This window comes from Xyrauchen texanus, chromosome 22, assembly GCF_025860055.1.
Source record: "Xyrauchen texanus isolate HMW12.3.18 chromosome 22, RBS_HiC_50CHRs, whole genome shotgun sequence".
Lineage (NCBI taxonomy): Eukaryota > Metazoa > Chordata > Actinopteri > Cypriniformes > Catostomidae > Xyrauchen > Xyrauchen texanus.
Genome location: NC_068297.1, coordinates 15,796,568 through 15,813,242, shown reverse-complemented (window position 1 = coordinate 15,813,242; position 16,675 = coordinate 15,796,568). Strand labels below are relative to the sequence as shown.

Genomic DNA, 16,675 nt, shown 5'->3' with positions numbered 1-16,675 from the left:
TAACTAGTGTTTAATTTAGTAAATTAATCTGTTTTTGAATGAGTATTTTAAGTGAAAGAATCATTCTCGTCCACTTACATTGTTTTGATCGTGAATGACTTCACTGTAGGTTGGACTCACTCATAACATGAAATACAAAATCTAAATGAACAAGGAATCAAAATCCCCACTGCCATTTGGAAAGCTGTTTACACAGATCCATGAACACTGATATTAAGACCGGGACTATATAGTATACATAATCAGAACTCTGAGATGATTTTGAAAAGCACTGGAGACTCCAGGGAACTGTAAATGAACATCAGGACAAAATAGTTGGTAGTGGATTTCCAGCAGACTACAGTAGAAAAGATGGAGAACAAGTTATGGTCTATTAACATGTGTAGTTCCATTAGCCTGTAATGGCCAGTGTGCTTTTTCTAGGAAAGAGTTTCATTGGATGAACAACACCAGCTCAGGCCTTTCCACTCATCTGATCAAACTATTTAAGAAGGCCAACTGATTCACTGGCACCAGAAGCCCACAGGGAAAAAGGAGATGGAAAAACTGTAGTCTGCATTCAAACTGCTCCACACGCATCCATCAAACATGAGAAGAGGGCATGATAGCAGGAGCATTATGCCATCTCATCAGCTTATGCACTCATACTGTGTATATATAGAGAACAATGTGTCTATTAAAATGTACTGTAGACTCACTTAAGAAACAAAAAGCACTGCACAATCAGATGAATAAATAAACTTTAATTCTATACATAAAGTATATACACAATATCATCATATTATCAATCAGCCAACCTCATTTTGCTCAAATTAAAATATTATCAAAAGACTAGACATGATGATGAGTTCAATAACAGAGAAATGGCTCAACAAGTCATCTTACCAAAAGACAGAGATTATGTATCATTTAGAATGGACAATATGTGATGCCTATACTTCCATGACTAGCCCAAAAATAAAAAAATTATTCAAATAAAAATCTTTACTGTAATGACTTTTATTATGTTCTTCATTCATATCTGCCTCATCAGTGCAGCAAATAATTATATCTGCCGCATTTCGTTTTTAACATTCAAAATGGTCTTGTTTTATCCCTCAAATAAATCGTCTCGGTTACTAATGTAACCTCTGTTCCCTCATGGAGGGAACGAGACGTTATGTCGATGAGTTGACACCAGGGGTCGCTCCTGCAGAGCCCAGACATCTCTGATCTTAAGAAAAGTGCCTGGCGTGTGGAATTTGCATGCCACTCCCCCGGACATATGGGTATAAAAGGAACGACGCTGCAAACACACATCAGGTATCACACTGAGGAGCCGAGCCAAAGACCCGGCCATTTCAGTGGTTGGTTCAGTGTTGTGGCAGGAGGGACACAATGTCTCAAACAAACACGGCAACCAAGGATAGAGGGCCCTCTGCCCAAGGATATGGCGGCTACATACACTTTCAAGGTGGAGGGGGACAGCCATCCCTCCAACTTTTCCTGCAGAAAGGAAAGCATGGTGGCCATCACCGCGGGTGGTAGGCCACCTAAGTCTTCCGCGTCCCGTCCAAGGGCCAGACATGGAGATTCCAGAGGTCTGGTCGCGGGTGCCAGATGGTGCCCTGTCCCTGAGAAAGAAGATCCTTACTCAGGGGCTGTCGCGAGGAGCATGAGGTCCGAGAACAAAATCCGGGAGGGCCAATAAGGGGCCACTAAGAGGACCTGCTCCCCATCCTCCCTGACTTTGCACAACGTCTGTGCAAGTAGGCTCACTGGGGAAATGCATACTTGCGCAGCCCCAGGGGCCAGCTGTGTGCCAAGGCATCTGTGCCGAGGGGAGCCTCGGTCAGGGAGTACCATAGTGGGCAATGGGAGGATTCTGGGGAAGCGAACAGGTCTACCTATGCTTGGCCGAATCAACTCCAGATCAGCTGGACTGCCTGAGGGTGGAGCCTCCACTCTCCCCTGGTCGTAACCTGCCGCAACAGTGCGTCCACTGTTCTGTTGAGGTACTTTTATTGGGGTACGATGAAGTAGGGACTGTAAAACCCCTTCTTCACCTCAGCTAGGGGGACAGGCTCTATCAAGCCCTTCCATAGAAGGGGGGGCGATCTCCACACACAAGGCAGGGAAGGCCCTGATCAACCAACACGACGTGTTGGGGAGCGCGAGCCACGTCCAAGCCACGCCAAGCTCTGTGCGAGGGGGACTACAGCGTTGGACGTACCAGCGGGCGGGGCCTCGCGACGGGGCGAGCCCGGGGTGCTGAGTCCAGAGACATCGAAGCACTTACCTGGCTCCATGTCACCGCTCCCGGAACAGCCTGGGACAGGGGAGGAAGACCGTTGGCTCGGGGGCGGGCTTGTGCCACGGCTGGGCATGTGGAAGCGGGAGGTCTGGTTCCAGGGCGCCGTACCTGCCAAAGAGAACCGGTGGCCGGCGGTCGTGATAACGATGGCCGGGGAGACCGGAAATAGAGCCCAGGGGCTGAGGAAACTGCTCTTTTTTTGAAAATGTGGGTACAATTTGTAAAGAAATAATGATTCTCCACCCGACCCTCTGGCAGGGGAGGTAGTGGTCTGCTTACCAGCTCCCATAGTGCAGTTTCCTGAGTCCTGGGGCTGCCCATCTCAGGGGCACTTTGAAGCCTCTTGGGGTTCTTGGCGGCCGGCCGTGAGGCGGGTGGCGTCGCAGTCCTGCGGGTAGCTCCACGTCGGGACGGGCTGTGGCGGGGCTGGTGTCGGTGTTGGCACCGCAGGAGGACACCCTGGGCAACAAGCAGACGGAGTGCGGGGTCTGTGGCTCCGCCTGGGCAGGATGTGCTGTATAGCCTCTGTCTGCTTCCTCACCGTTGAGAACTGCTGGGCAAAGTCTCCAACGGCTGCCCGAGAGCCCGCGCCGTGACCTTCGTTGCCCAGAGGGCGAAATCGGTCGCCGAGCGTAGCTCCTGCATTAGACCCAGGTCAGGACTATCCTCGTGTAGTTCTCTGAGTGCCTTGGCTTGGTGCCATGAGTGCCATGGCATGCAAGGTGGAGACGGCGTGTCCAGCGGCGCTGTAGACCTTAGCCGTCAGGGACGACGTCAGCCTACAGGCCCTGGATGGGTGCCTCGGACGGTTCCGCCAGGTGGAGGCGCTTTGCGGGCATAAGGGCACCGCAACTGCTTGATCCACCTGAGGAATCGCCAAGTAGCCCTTTGCCACCCCGACATCGAGGGTAGTGAGAGCGGAGGAGCTCACGGATCACGTGCGGGCAGTGAAAGGTGCCTGCCATGAGCGCGTGAGCTCATCATGCACCTCCGGGAAGAAAGGAACGGGGAGGAGCGTGGCCGTGAGTGGCGCTCTGGCCCCAGGAACTAATCGTCGAGCCGTGAGTGTCGGGCTGGAGTGAAATCCCCCCCCCACCCCGAACCATTCCGCTCCAGCCCGACACCTGCGGCTGCCCGGGCAAGCATAACCTGCTCTCCGATGCCACGATCGATAGCTTATCATCGTCAAGACTCCCCGTACGAGATCGCAGGTCTGCTATGAAACAAACTGGCAACCTCGCCCCAGCGCTCGGTTGGAGCATACAAGCGTGACGGGGAGTGGGAGGTCCGTGGGGAAATACCCGGCGGAGAGGCTCCCACTGAGGTCCCCATATTGCCCCCAGTGCTAACCGACCCCACCTCATACCCGTAGGTAGAAGTACCAAGTCAGGGAGCCGCTGGGGTGGCTTGCGCTCTTACAAGGGCTAGCCGCGACCCCAACGTAGCCATGGTCATGTCCTCGCAGTGAGGATATGAACCATCCACGAATGCTGACTCGGCGTGGGTGGCACCCAGACACGAATGGCAGCGATCATGGCCATCAGACAGGTAGAGACATCGACCGCAACCTGGAAATAAACACAAACGAAAAGGCATCTTGAAAAAGACGCTTTCTGTTTGCGCCACTCTTTCAGAGAAAATATAACTCTTCTTGTGTGTATATATATATATATTGGAGGACCGCTGGAAAGCGCCGTAGATCCAACAGCGTGTAGAGATGAATGGAGGCGGCAGAGGAATTCAGCTCTGTGACTTGCTCGGCTTCGAAGAAATCTGAAATCAAAGATATCTTATGTGTGTTTGCAGCGTCACTCCTTTTATACCCGTATGTCCGGGGGAGTGGCATGCAAATTCCACACGGCAATTTCCCTTGTCCTTTTCTCAAGATCAGAGTTGTCTGGGCTCCGCAGGAGTGACCCCTAGTATCCACTCATCGACACAACGTCGAGTGAGTGACAGATAGGGAATTGTGACAGATTGTGTTTACTTAATCATAAGAGATATTCAGTACAGATGATATGTAGCACATATATCGTTGGTTTGAGAAATAAGATAGCTGCGCACAATAGTACATTTAAAACACGAAGAGATCTTTCTTACAGATCCGACATGTTCTTTTATTCTCCTTAAATCATCATTGTTATTATACCCAAGGATGAGTTTGTTCAGAATGTTTTTCTCTGACATTTTTTTCATTAGAAAGCTTTTGTTCCCTTTTCATCACAGTCAGCTATACTTTCATAAAGCACAGGTGGATAACAGCGATTTGGAAGTGCAGATTAAACAACACAACTCTCAAATTTTAATAATGTGTGTTACTGACAGCAGCAAAAAATGAATACAAATTATCTTGCCATTGAAAAATAAAATGGCTAAACCAAACATATTATATGAAAAGCATTAGACATCTAATGAATGTTGAGGAAATACTCATAGCATAAAGCATGTTACTTTAAAGGTGAAGTGTGTAATGTTTTCGATGTTTAAATACTTTTTTCTATCCCTGTTTGAAAGGAGAGATAATTATAAATCAGAAAACGAGCAAAAAATATAACAACACATACATTCATCAGTTAATACAGAGACACACATCTGTCTTACTTTTGTCACTGATGAAGACAGGAGTGTTCTGATCCCTCCTGAGACTCCTTTATAGTGACTACTTACAATACACAGATGATCTCTGTACTTTCAGATGGCCTTATAGTTCATTCAAATAGTCACAGTCATATTTGTGTTTATTACCTAACCATCTCATCCACTTTTACAACTCACTTTTCTTCTTTCTGATCTTTTACTTCATATATATTCTCCAGGACATCACAGGGCACAAATCCTCTCTTTTTCCCACTGGCTACTCTGATGAAGCCATTGTGTTCATCCTCACTGCTGACACAAATCTGCAAATGTGTAATGCAACTCAGGATTATCAGATTGTTAAGTTTAATTGTGTGAATCAGAGTTGATACATATTATAACATGTAGTCACTACAGACTTGTATTGTAACTCTAACAACAGAAAAGGGTATCATTTTACTCACCTGGCCCTCTTTCAGGGTCATCTGCCCTTGCTCCTTACAGCCAATAAAAGTTCGATTACATCTGAACACCCTGTCGCCTGTCTTCACCTGATGCGCAAAGGAAGCTGGGAAAAAACCTATTCTATCTTCGATCACACCCTGGATATGTTAATAAGAAACAAAGGAACAAAAAATAACTCACAAAACAGATATTAAATTACACTGATTATATGGAGCAATGGATTTCTCTCTAACCTCTGGATTTCACTTCTGTGCTTTAAAGGAATAAATACATTCACCCAATAATGAACATTCACTCATCATTTACCCACCATCAAGGCTGGACTGGTAATCTGGCATACCGGGCATTTTCCCGGAGGGCCGACGCACTTTAGGGCCGATCAGGGGAGGACTGGCTATAAGGAGAACGGAGCGGCCTGGTGGGTTGGCCGCGAAATGGGCCGAATGTGCCACGATAAGCTAAAATAAGCACAAAACCACAGAGCAATATGCAGAAAAGGACAGTGAAGGACAACTTTTGGGACAGTTGCTATGTAAAATCCCAGGCCAATTTCTCTTCCCAGTCCAGCCCTGCCCACCATTATGCCATTTTAAACTCGTATTACTCTCTTTCTTCTGCAGAACACAAAGATGTTTTAAGAACGTATTATGTGTGTGTGTTTGTCTATACAATGCAAGTCAAGGGGAACCAAAATTGCTTTGCACATGCATTAAGCGCTAAGTGTAAGTGTAATCGAGCTTCTCTCATGATCACACCAAGGAGATTGCAGATGTCAAAATTTATAGAGAAAACAGTTATATGTAGTTTTTTCTCTCACACAAAACTGATAGTGTCACTTCAGAAGACATGGATTAAACCACTCGATTCATATTGATTACATTTATGATAGTTTTATGTCCTTTTTTTGGAGCTTGAAAGTGTTGGTCCCTATTGACTTGCATTGTATGGACAAACACGGAAATCATACATCCTTTTTTTTTTTTAAACCTTTTTTCTCCCCAATTTGGAATGCCCTATTCCCAATGTGCTCTAAGTCCTTGTGGTGGTGTAGTGACTCGCAATCAATCTGGGTGACGTAGGACGAATCTCAGTTACCTCCACGTCTGAAACAGTCAATTCGCACATCTTATCACGTTACCACAGAGACGTAGCAGGCGTGGAGGCTTCACGCTATTCTCTGCAGCATCCAGCACAACTCACCACATGCCACTGAGGGAGAGAGCCACATTATAGCGCGACCATGAGGAGGTTACACCAAGTGACTCTTCCATCCCTAGCAACCGGGCCAATTTCGTTCCTTAGGAGACCTGGCTGGAGTCACTCAACACACCCTGGATTCAAACTTAAATGTGGCACATATAATTTACACTGGAAATTGATTTCTATGTCTATTTAAATTTTAAGGTTTCATCAATTATTCCCATATCAAATTTTGAAATACTCCAAAACAACCAACCAAATATCAGTACAAAATCATGGTGATCTAAATTACAAACAACAAAGCACAATACAAATTCCAAAAAAGTCATGTAGACCTATAATTTATGTATTTGTAATGTGCTATTTGTGAGCAGTGTCAAGTTATGACAATTATGATGCAGAATTAACCATAAATGCAAAGACACCAGTCCAGTCTCTTTGGTTCCTGTTTGGGGTCAATAAATCTGTAATGATTTTACCTTCCACCAATCATCATTGGAATCATCTGCCAGGATTATTCGATCTCCGGGTCTGCAAAAACAAAGGAATACTGTATGTACATGATTAGGACATCACATTTCATTTCAATAGAAGGAAATTCATTCAAGAATTAATTTAGGATTGAATGCTTTGATGATTGGCTGTTCTGGAATACTGTGATAGCTTCATTCCATTACATGAGGCCAGAATAAATCTGCACAGGCAAAGGAATTCAAAGGTAGCAGCTTCACTCAGCTTCCTGGTGAAGTTCAGAGAATCAGAATTGAATGGAAGGAAATTAAGGGGGCTTTCACACTAGCACTTTTGGTGCGCACCCCGGTTCGAATGACGTCAGAGTTCGGTTCGTTTGGATGATGTGAACGGTGTCTTCCGAACTCGGGTGCGCACCCGCGAACCGTACTCGGGTCCGCTTAAAAAGGTGGTCTGGGGTACGGTTCATGTGAACTCCAGTACGGTTCGCTGCTGATATGAACGCAATCGAACCAAACCGCGGAAGTGAACCGCTATTGATGACGTATAATGTGGTCGTCAGTCTCACACGCGTCACTTTCAAAATGAGCGGAAAGAGTTTACTTTCGTGCGTGCGTGCGTGTGTATACACTTACCTTGACGAAAAGCGGGATTGACGCACACGCACTGCAAGCAGAGAGATGATTTCTGCTTGCCTTCGCAAAAATTGTCTTCGGCGGACAGCCCGCTGTCTTTTGAACGATTTCAGTATTTTTGCGGCAGACAGACGCAAGTGTGTTTCTGTATCTTGATGTTGAAAACAAAACCAAAGGTTAAAAAAAGAAGAACAAATGTGAACCGAGCAAGTCTATTCATTGAATTTTGACGCCTTTTCATTTCGCGGTTATCAAGCAACACGATTACGCACCAGCTGCAGCTTGATGACGCAAGCGTACCGCGGTTCGGATACAAATATATAATGTGAACACAGTCCATCGGGGGGAGGGGGGAGCAATCGAACTCGGGTTCGGAACAGGCAATCGAACCAAGTGTGAAAGCCCCCTAAAGCACTACTGTGGGGATCATTTTAAAGAGAAACCTGTGTGCAGTTAATGAGCAGAATAATTTAATCTATTAACAGTGTCTGATCTGGGATAATAACAGAGCGGTCAGAATGAGGATAGAAGTCCATGCTGAACAAACTGGAAAATTTCCTTGTTTATTTGTTCATGTCTGTCCATGTGTTATAGGGCTCAAAGTGTTAAGAGAAGTCCAAACCTAAGCAGACTTAAAGGGTTAGTTCACAAAAATGAAAATTCTATCATCATTTACTCACTCACATATCTTTCCAAACCCGTATGACTCTATTTCTTCTGCTGAACACGATGAGAATGTTGAATGATTTTTCACATGCAATGAAAGTGAATAGGACCCGAGGCATAACATCTCCTTTTGTGTTTCACAGAAGTCACACAGGTTTTTATCAACATGAAGGTATGTAAATTGTGACAGAATTTAAATGTTTGAGTGATCTATTCCTTTAAGTTAATGCTGGGAAGAGTGACATTGGAGGAACAGACAGTCTAAAGTAAGCATCTATTTTAAATTATTTAATTGAAGCAATATAAATAAAGCAGCTCTTAGGCAGTCATGTAGACAAGCATTATTGACAAGCTGAAACTTTTTTTTGGATAGAAATTCATGTTTATTCAAAGGTGTGTTTGTGCACGTCATTGTAGGTAAACACAGTGTGTGTTCCGCACAGTTTTCCAGCACACAGCCAACAGTATCTTAATGACAACTAATTACATTGCATGCTGAGGGTTGTGTAGGTGGGTGGGGACAGGGAGAAAAGTTACAGAATCCCAAATGAATATGTGATATAGGTGTGAACCCATATCAGCTATAACACTGAATAATTCAGCACTATTTTGTGTGTATAGAGATGGGGGGTTAATAATATATATTTATAAACGAATTGATGCCTGTGTTTTTGCCCGTGTCCCATAAGGAACCCAAAAACACCCTCCTGACCCCCCGAAAGTCAGTGTGTAATTCGAACCCTGGCTAACGTTAAAATATTCAATGTTTCAAAAGTATATACACAAGACATAAATAATACGTGTGTAAACATTAATTTGATGTCATCAAATCACTTACTAACCTTTTCTGTGTAAAATTATAGCCAGTTTTACAACATAAATTACAACAATGTAATGTCAACAAACCATTGAAGCTTGTTCTCCCCCTTTATTACAGCCCCTGCGCTTGCACCTCTGTAATCTTTGTGAACTTTCACACAATAGACACATTAATATTCTAGGCATTTTGATAAAAATAATTTCTAGCATTTTCGGGACACAGTTTGTCTTGTGCATACACAAGTGTCTGACTGACTTGCATTTGACTGGTACATTTCTGAAATGTAAACTGAAGATGCTGCAGATCGCCAAGGACGGATTCAGAACTGAGAGGCCCATGGGAAAACATGCCGCGTGGGAGGCTTCAAGCCATCCACCGTGGCATCCATGCATAACTCACCATGTGCCCACCAAGAGCGAACCACATTATAGCAACCATGAAGAGGTTAACCTATTTGACTCTACCCTCCCTAGCAACTGATCCAATTTGGTTGCTTAGGAGATCTGGCAGGAGTCACTCAGCACAACCTGGGATTTGAACTCCATGGTTGGTAGTCAGCGTCTTTACTCGCTGAGCTACCCAGGCACCCGAGTAAGTCAAAATAGATTTTTGTGGTAATCAATATAATATTCCTTTAAGAAAACAGTTTATTCCAGGGTTTTTGCAGAAAGTGGTATTCTGAAATGTCATGTTCACCAGAACGCTGATTTCCTAACACCTTTTAAGGGATTTAAAAAACGGGATGTAACACAGCCAGGTTTTGATAAGCGGCTTATGTGGTCAGGTTTTTGAGGAGCGCACATGTGCTTGAACAGACAGGATAACAAACATCCCATCAACATGTCAATATTGCGGAAGAATTCAACATCTCAGGGAGTACAGTGGGAAAAGCACATGCACTATAAACTATACCTATTTATATACACCAATGTCAAATTACGACTGTCCCTCTTTTGCAGCCCAATTCTGCTGCAGGTTGCAATAGAAAGTTAAGGAAACAAACACAGCAACAACTCTTTAATATCTGGAAATAAAGCTGAGCAACGGCGAATTAAATACTGAAGTCTTCCTCGGATCCCATTTGTTTGTTATTTACACAAGTGTTGAAGGAAAATTACTTGGATTTGGAGAAAGCTGCTTAGTGACCGATCCACATGTATACAGGAGTAAAGAGTACACCGCTTACACAGTGCATGTAAACGGACACGACTCTCTCTCGTAATAAGCCAATTTCTTGCAATAAGCCATTTTCTGGTGTCCATGTAAATGTAGTCATTATCTTTAATGACCATCTGACTGTACATTGTCCCTTACATAATAAATAAAACACATTTCAAAGAGAGAATTAGTGGTAAATCCAGTTAAAATGTCTTTAAATAAACTTTAATAACAGCAACAATAAAGTCTCATCGATGTTTAAATCTTCAGGTATCTGCTATTGGGATCCCAAACAATCACATTTAAAGACTTCATAATTTCAGCGCTAAAGCTCCAGATCTGTTTTTCAGACATCTGAGTATGCATATTATATTTGTAGGTCCAGATGCACTCACCTCATTTCCAGGTCTTGGCTGTCTTGGGGGAAAAATCTGAACAAAGCCACATAAGTTTTGAGAAGCAGGGGATCCTTCTTCAACTCTCTGTTTGACTACAGTGCAAATACACAGGAAAGAAACAGGAATTTACAACTCCACCTCAGTTTCACAAATCACATCTTAGACAAAACAATAACAACCGTTCTGTGATCAGAAATGCCTCATTGATGAGAGAGGTCCACAGAGAATGGCCAGACTGGTTTGAACTTACAAAATCTACAGTAACTTAGATAACCACTTAGTACAATTGTGGTGAGAAGAATGCTATTCTGAGATGCGTGTTGGCGCTGTTTAGGTGGCACGAGGGGGACCTATACAATATTAGGCAGGTGGTTTTAATGTTGTGGCTGATCGGTATACTGTATTTGCTGTATTCACAGTCAAACTGTACAACCTACTGTTCTTCACTCAATGTGCTCAGTTAAAGTAAGATGCTCTGCTTTACAATAATACTACACATTGTGGTAGAAGGCAATGTGACACCTTTGTAGGTATCTGGTAATTCAGGTCATGTTTCTATGTCGCCAAATGCACATGAAGCTGTTTTGAATGTTGAGATGGAAAATCTTCCAACCCACAATCTTCTCCTGATATACATTCACATGCTACGGGATGGCTGGGCCAAGAGGGATGGCCTTGATTTCTTTATATATATACACAGGTGCTGGTCATATAATTAGAATATTGTCAAAAATTTGATTTATTTCAGTAATTCCATTCAAAAAGTGAAACTTGGATAATGTATACATTCCTTCCACACAGACTGATATATTTCAAGTGTTCATTCCTTTTAATTTTGATGATTATAACTGACAACTAATGAAAACCCCCAAAATCAGTATCTCAGAAAATTAGAATATTGTGAAAAGGTTCAATATTGAAGACTCCGGGTGCCACACTCTAATCAGCTAATTAACTCAAAACACCTGCAAAGGCCTTTAAATGGTCTCTCAGTCTAGTTCTGTAGGCTACACAATCATGGGGAAGACTGCTGACTTGACAGCTGTCCAAAAGACGCCCATTGACACCTTGCACAAGGAGGGCAAGACACAAAAGGTCATTGCTAAAGAGGCTGGCTGTTCACAGAGCTCTGTGTCCAAGCACATTAATAGAGAGGCGAAGGGAAGGAAAAGATGTGGTAGAAAAAAAGTGTACAAGCAATAGGGATAACCGCACCCTGGAGAGGATTGTGAAACAAAACCCATTCAAAAATGTGGGGGAGATTCACAAAGAGTGGACTGCAGCTGGAGTCAGTGCTTCAAGAACCACCACGCACAGACGTATGCAAGACATGGGTTTCAGCTGTCAAGCCACTCTTGAACAAGACACAGCGTCAGAACACAAAAAGGACTGGACTGCTGCTGAGTGGTCCAAAGTTAGGTTCTCTGATGAAAGTAAATTTTGCATTTCCTTTGGAAATCAAGTTCCCAGAGTCTGGAGTGAAGAGAGGAGAGGCACAGAATCCATGTTGCTTGAAGTCCAGTGTAAAGTTTCCACAGTCAGTGATGGTTTGGGGTGATATGTCATCTGCTGGTGTTGGTCCACTGTGTTTTCTTAGGTCCAAGGTCAATGCAGCCGTCTACCAGGAAGTTTTAGAGCACTTCATGCTTCCTGCTGCTGGCCAAATTATGGAGATGCAGATTTCATTTACCAACAGGACTTGGCACCTGCACACATGCCAAAGCTACCAGTACCTGGTTTAAGGACCATGGTATCCCTGTTCTTAATTGGCCAGCAAACTCGCCTGACCTTAACCATATAGAAAATCTATGGGGTATTGTGAAGAGGAAGATGCAATACGCCTGACCCAACAATGCAGAAGAGCTGAAGGCATCTGCTTAAATGTTTAAAATTAATTAAGACAAAAATATAATTGCACCAACATATTTAATTACAAAAAAAGGATTACACAATCTCTTGCTTCCATTGAAGCTTCCATATGATGCTCTTCTTTAAAAAAAATAAATAAAGATCAAATCAAGCGCATGCTGTAATTAAAAATAAAGGGGGACATACATTTCTGAAATTAATGTACACTTTCAATTCACCTTTCCATTTAAATTGTTATGCTGATAATAATAATTACAATTATAATTTTGTATTAAATAATATAGGAATGCACAGTCTGGTCTCAGACGTTTGGAACACACTGTATATACTTTTGAAGTACTTACTGAATTTTGCTTTGCTACTGCAGTGTCATAAAAATTAAATATTATAGTCGGGAGGACGTGTTAAAAAAGGATCGATCCCAGAATCCAAACATTTCTGGACTGCAAAGAGAGGCTGAGGTGGGAACGTTCCTAAAATTGTGACTTTTTTCCATCAGCTCCTGGGAAATTGTCTGAGAATCTGAAGAACACAGTAATGTACAGTATACTGGCAAACAAACACAGAACTGGCTTCAAAAAGGTTCTGATAGTATGAATTCCTGACACAGAATCATGAGTGAGAAAGTTTAGCCAACTGCCTCGTTTGAATGTCAAAAAGAACTGACATAACACAATTATAATTGTGCTATGCTTCATTAAAAAAAAACCATCAGTGTAACAAATACTCACAGACAAGTATTTTATTTTTTCCCTAAAAGCAGACAGTGGCCAAATAAACAAAATAAATATTATATATAGTTGTGATGTGTGTAAAAAAGTGGGAAAAGAAATGGAGGGAGAGAGAGAGAGAGAGAGACAGAGAAAGAGAGAGAGAGAGAGAGAGGCATCGTACTTGTGCCCTGTAGCTACACTGCAATCAAAGCAATATTTATTTACAGCCATGAGTTCTAGTCTGTAATATGAGGCAGTGTCAGCTATCCCACATAACTCATCTCTCTCTTTCTCTCTATTCTGTATGAAACATTTCAGAAAGTTAAAGCCTTTTCTTTCCTGAGACATAGAAAATCCAGTCAGCTGTTACCTTTTTAAGGCAGTTAAGCAATAGTTCACCTAAAAATGATAATTCTAACATAATCTACACATCTTCATGTCATTCAATACCTATATGACACAAATGGAGGAATTTTAAATTATGCTCCATTTGCCATTGCAGAAGTCAACATTTTTAATAACTTAAATTTGGGGTTGTTTCTCACCAAAACCTATCGTATGCCTTCAGAAGACATAGAATATGAAGCACAAGTCGCATACACTACTTTTAGCTTACTTTTGGGTTATTTTGCTTCAAAGTGAGGCTCTATCCACTGCCATTGAAATTAAATAATATTAACCCTTTAATTGCATTTCATAAAGTGTAATAACTACATGACCAAAAAACTAGAACATAAAAGAATTAGAGAAACATGCAGATGCTTACCGGCGAGCCTTCTGATTTCCTCTCAGCAAAATGAAAATGTTCTATTCCGTTCTCCAAAGGCATAAAAACTGAAAAAAAAAAAAAAAAAAAACAGAACCAAAATCGGTGAACATTAATGATTGTTATTCATGTCCAGGTCTGATTTTGTATGATAGAGTTGTGGCAGAATAAATCCATCTTGTTTTTCGATCATTACATGAGATTTAATGAACGATTGTGTTGTTTTGGGTCATTGTTCAGAGTGGTGGACTGATTAGCCAAAAAATACCACAGTTTCTCGGCCATGCTGGCACCTATGTGGCACCAGAGAATAAATATCTGTCTCACCCCAGCCCTGTCTCCTCGCACATACATGAGATCACTGGAAATATGGGTCATCCTGTGATGAATTGGATGCAACCCTGATCAAAACAATTCATCTCTCCAAAACCATTATATCACAGTACATTGAAACAACTGTGACCACATTTGAATGCACTTAGAAAATGGTTTATATCAGGGTTTTTACAGAAAGCAGCATTCTGAAATGTCATGTAAACAAGAATACAGATTTCCTTACTGAATAAGAGAAAGCGGATAAACGTACGACATACAGTATATGGCCATGTAAACGCTTAAGCAGCGTTCTCATGGGTGTTTGAATAGTGCGCATATGCGTGAAAAGACTAGATTACAAATGTCATAGGATGGACAGGAAAGTCAACACAACAGAAAGAATTAAACATTTATGGGAGTACAATGGGAAAAGCGCTTACACTATATACCTATTTACACACACCAGTGTAAAATATTGACTGCTCGTATACTAGGAGAATAAAATAACAAAGTCTTACTTGGATGTCATATTTGTTAATTACTCAAGCATCGCACAGAAATGACTTTGCTGTGGGGAAGGCTGCTAACTGAAGGAGCCACAAGTAAATGGGAATAAAGAGTACGCCACTTATAGTCACAATAAGCCACTTTCTGATGTCCTTGAAAACATAGTCTGTGTTTTAAGTTAGCAAAGAACAAATCTTTAATGAAGTCACTGATCAGACGCTAGTCGTTTACATGCAAGAGGAGAATTTTGGGATAGATGATCAGATTCACATTGGCAGCTCTTGTTTGATCAATCAGTTTTATCACAGCTTGGATGATTTTAGGCAAATATTTGACAATAGTGATCATTTCTTTGATAAGAAAATTGAAGAAACCTGTGTAATTTCAGCACCGTTATCGTCATCAAATGTAATTGCAAAAACAAAGCAACTGTTCAAACTGCAATCAGAACCGTGTCAGGGAAAACAAATTGGGCCACACTCAATGTTGCCTGTTCATGTCCTCACCATTGTCACTGGATTTCCTGATGAGTTGAGCTCGACTGCTTTGGGTGGCCTTCACTTCTGGTACCTGAGCTACATCACTGGTCTGAAAAGTCAAGTAAACACACATTAATTCTTATACACAAATGTATACACCAGTGGCAGCTGAGGTAGACTATAGCTTTTTGGTGTCAGCTATGGTGTTCCAAAAAACTGCACAAAGTACTACTCAAACAGTGACATAATAACAAAAGTAATAAACTATGCTCAAAGCTCTTTTTGCAGCAAAATATCTCATTATAAAAGCTAAAATCAATGTGATGTATTAGATTGCAAATAACTGTGCATGTATTTTGAAGCCGCTGAATACCCTGCACTTGACTCTGGTACATTTTCATAACTGTCAAGCACCTGCATCATCGTTTCCATAATTGGCCATTTGTAGCAAAGTCCCACCAATTTGAGAGATTGACAAATCAAAACATAGAAAAGCTGGTTTCACAGGCGGAACAAAAAAAACACTGAGTAACGTCCAATAGTCAAGCATATACAGATCCACTGCAAATAGCGCACCTGAAGCTCCTTTTAGACTATTTTAACACTCTTTTGGCATCAAAAATGATGCATTTAGCGCATCTCGTCCAAAGAACATACATTTTTGGTGCCTTTATTTTAATTGTACCGGTTTGTGCCATTTACTTCTGTTGAAGCGTGGATTCAGTTGGCCTCTACAGGCCGTACATCCACAGACTTCTATGGACATAGAGAAAAAATTATTTATGTAGAAAAAAAGTGGATTGTGTTACTTGAACGAACAGGGCGATAGTGATGTGTGATATTGTACACTTTTTTGCTAAAACATTGAAATGTACAAAGAGTAATTTTTAATTTACATGGACTATTTGTACACATATCAAACTCTTCATTGCCTTATTTCTCATAAAATTGTAGGGGAAGCTATGCTTCCAATGTAGTTTTGAAGCAAATGCTACTGGTACACACTAAATCATAACACTGTGTCCTAAGACTGGTCTTTGTCTGGGATGTATTTGACTGTAGATTGATGTTTATTGGTTGTTATTCAGAGATTCTATTTATCTTTCTTTTGAAAATTATTTGACCTGTTAAGAGATAATTGACTTGTTTAGGAGGATGTCCTCCTGTCAGATTGTGCACTCTGTCTATCCTCTCTCTCCTTTTTTGGTCATATTTGCTTCAGAGAGGCATTATCTAAAGCTGACCACCAATTCCATCCATGGTTTGTGTGTCTGTGTTTGTTTCAAGCAGTAAAACATTACGTCTGTTAAACATTACATGCACACATTGTAAACGGGAAGGGT

General features: G+C 42.0%; 1 protein-coding gene across 1 annotated transcript in view; it reads right to left on the bottom strand.

Annotated features, from left to right (window-relative positions):
• Positions 1-788: 788 nt before the first annotated feature.
• LOC127662112 (SH3 and cysteine-rich domain-containing protein-like) overlaps positions 789-16,675 on the bottom strand; it is a 50,452-nt gene continuing 34,565 nt past the window's right edge. Inside the window, exons 7-12 of the mRNA XM_052153093.1 lie at positions 15,360-15,441; positions 14,032-14,099; positions 10,681-10,775; positions 7,015-7,066; positions 5,335-5,472; positions 789-5,193 (exon numbers count right to left, since the gene is read on the bottom strand). Of these exons, the coding sequence (XP_052009053.1) occupies positions 5,065-5,193; positions 5,335-5,472; positions 7,015-7,066; positions 10,681-10,775; positions 14,032-14,099; positions 15,360-15,441 (564 nt within the window). The 3' untranslated portion in view covers positions 789-5,064. The remainder of the gene's footprint in view (positions 5,194-5,334; positions 5,473-7,014; positions 7,067-10,680; positions 10,776-14,031; positions 14,100-15,359; positions 15,442-16,675) is intronic.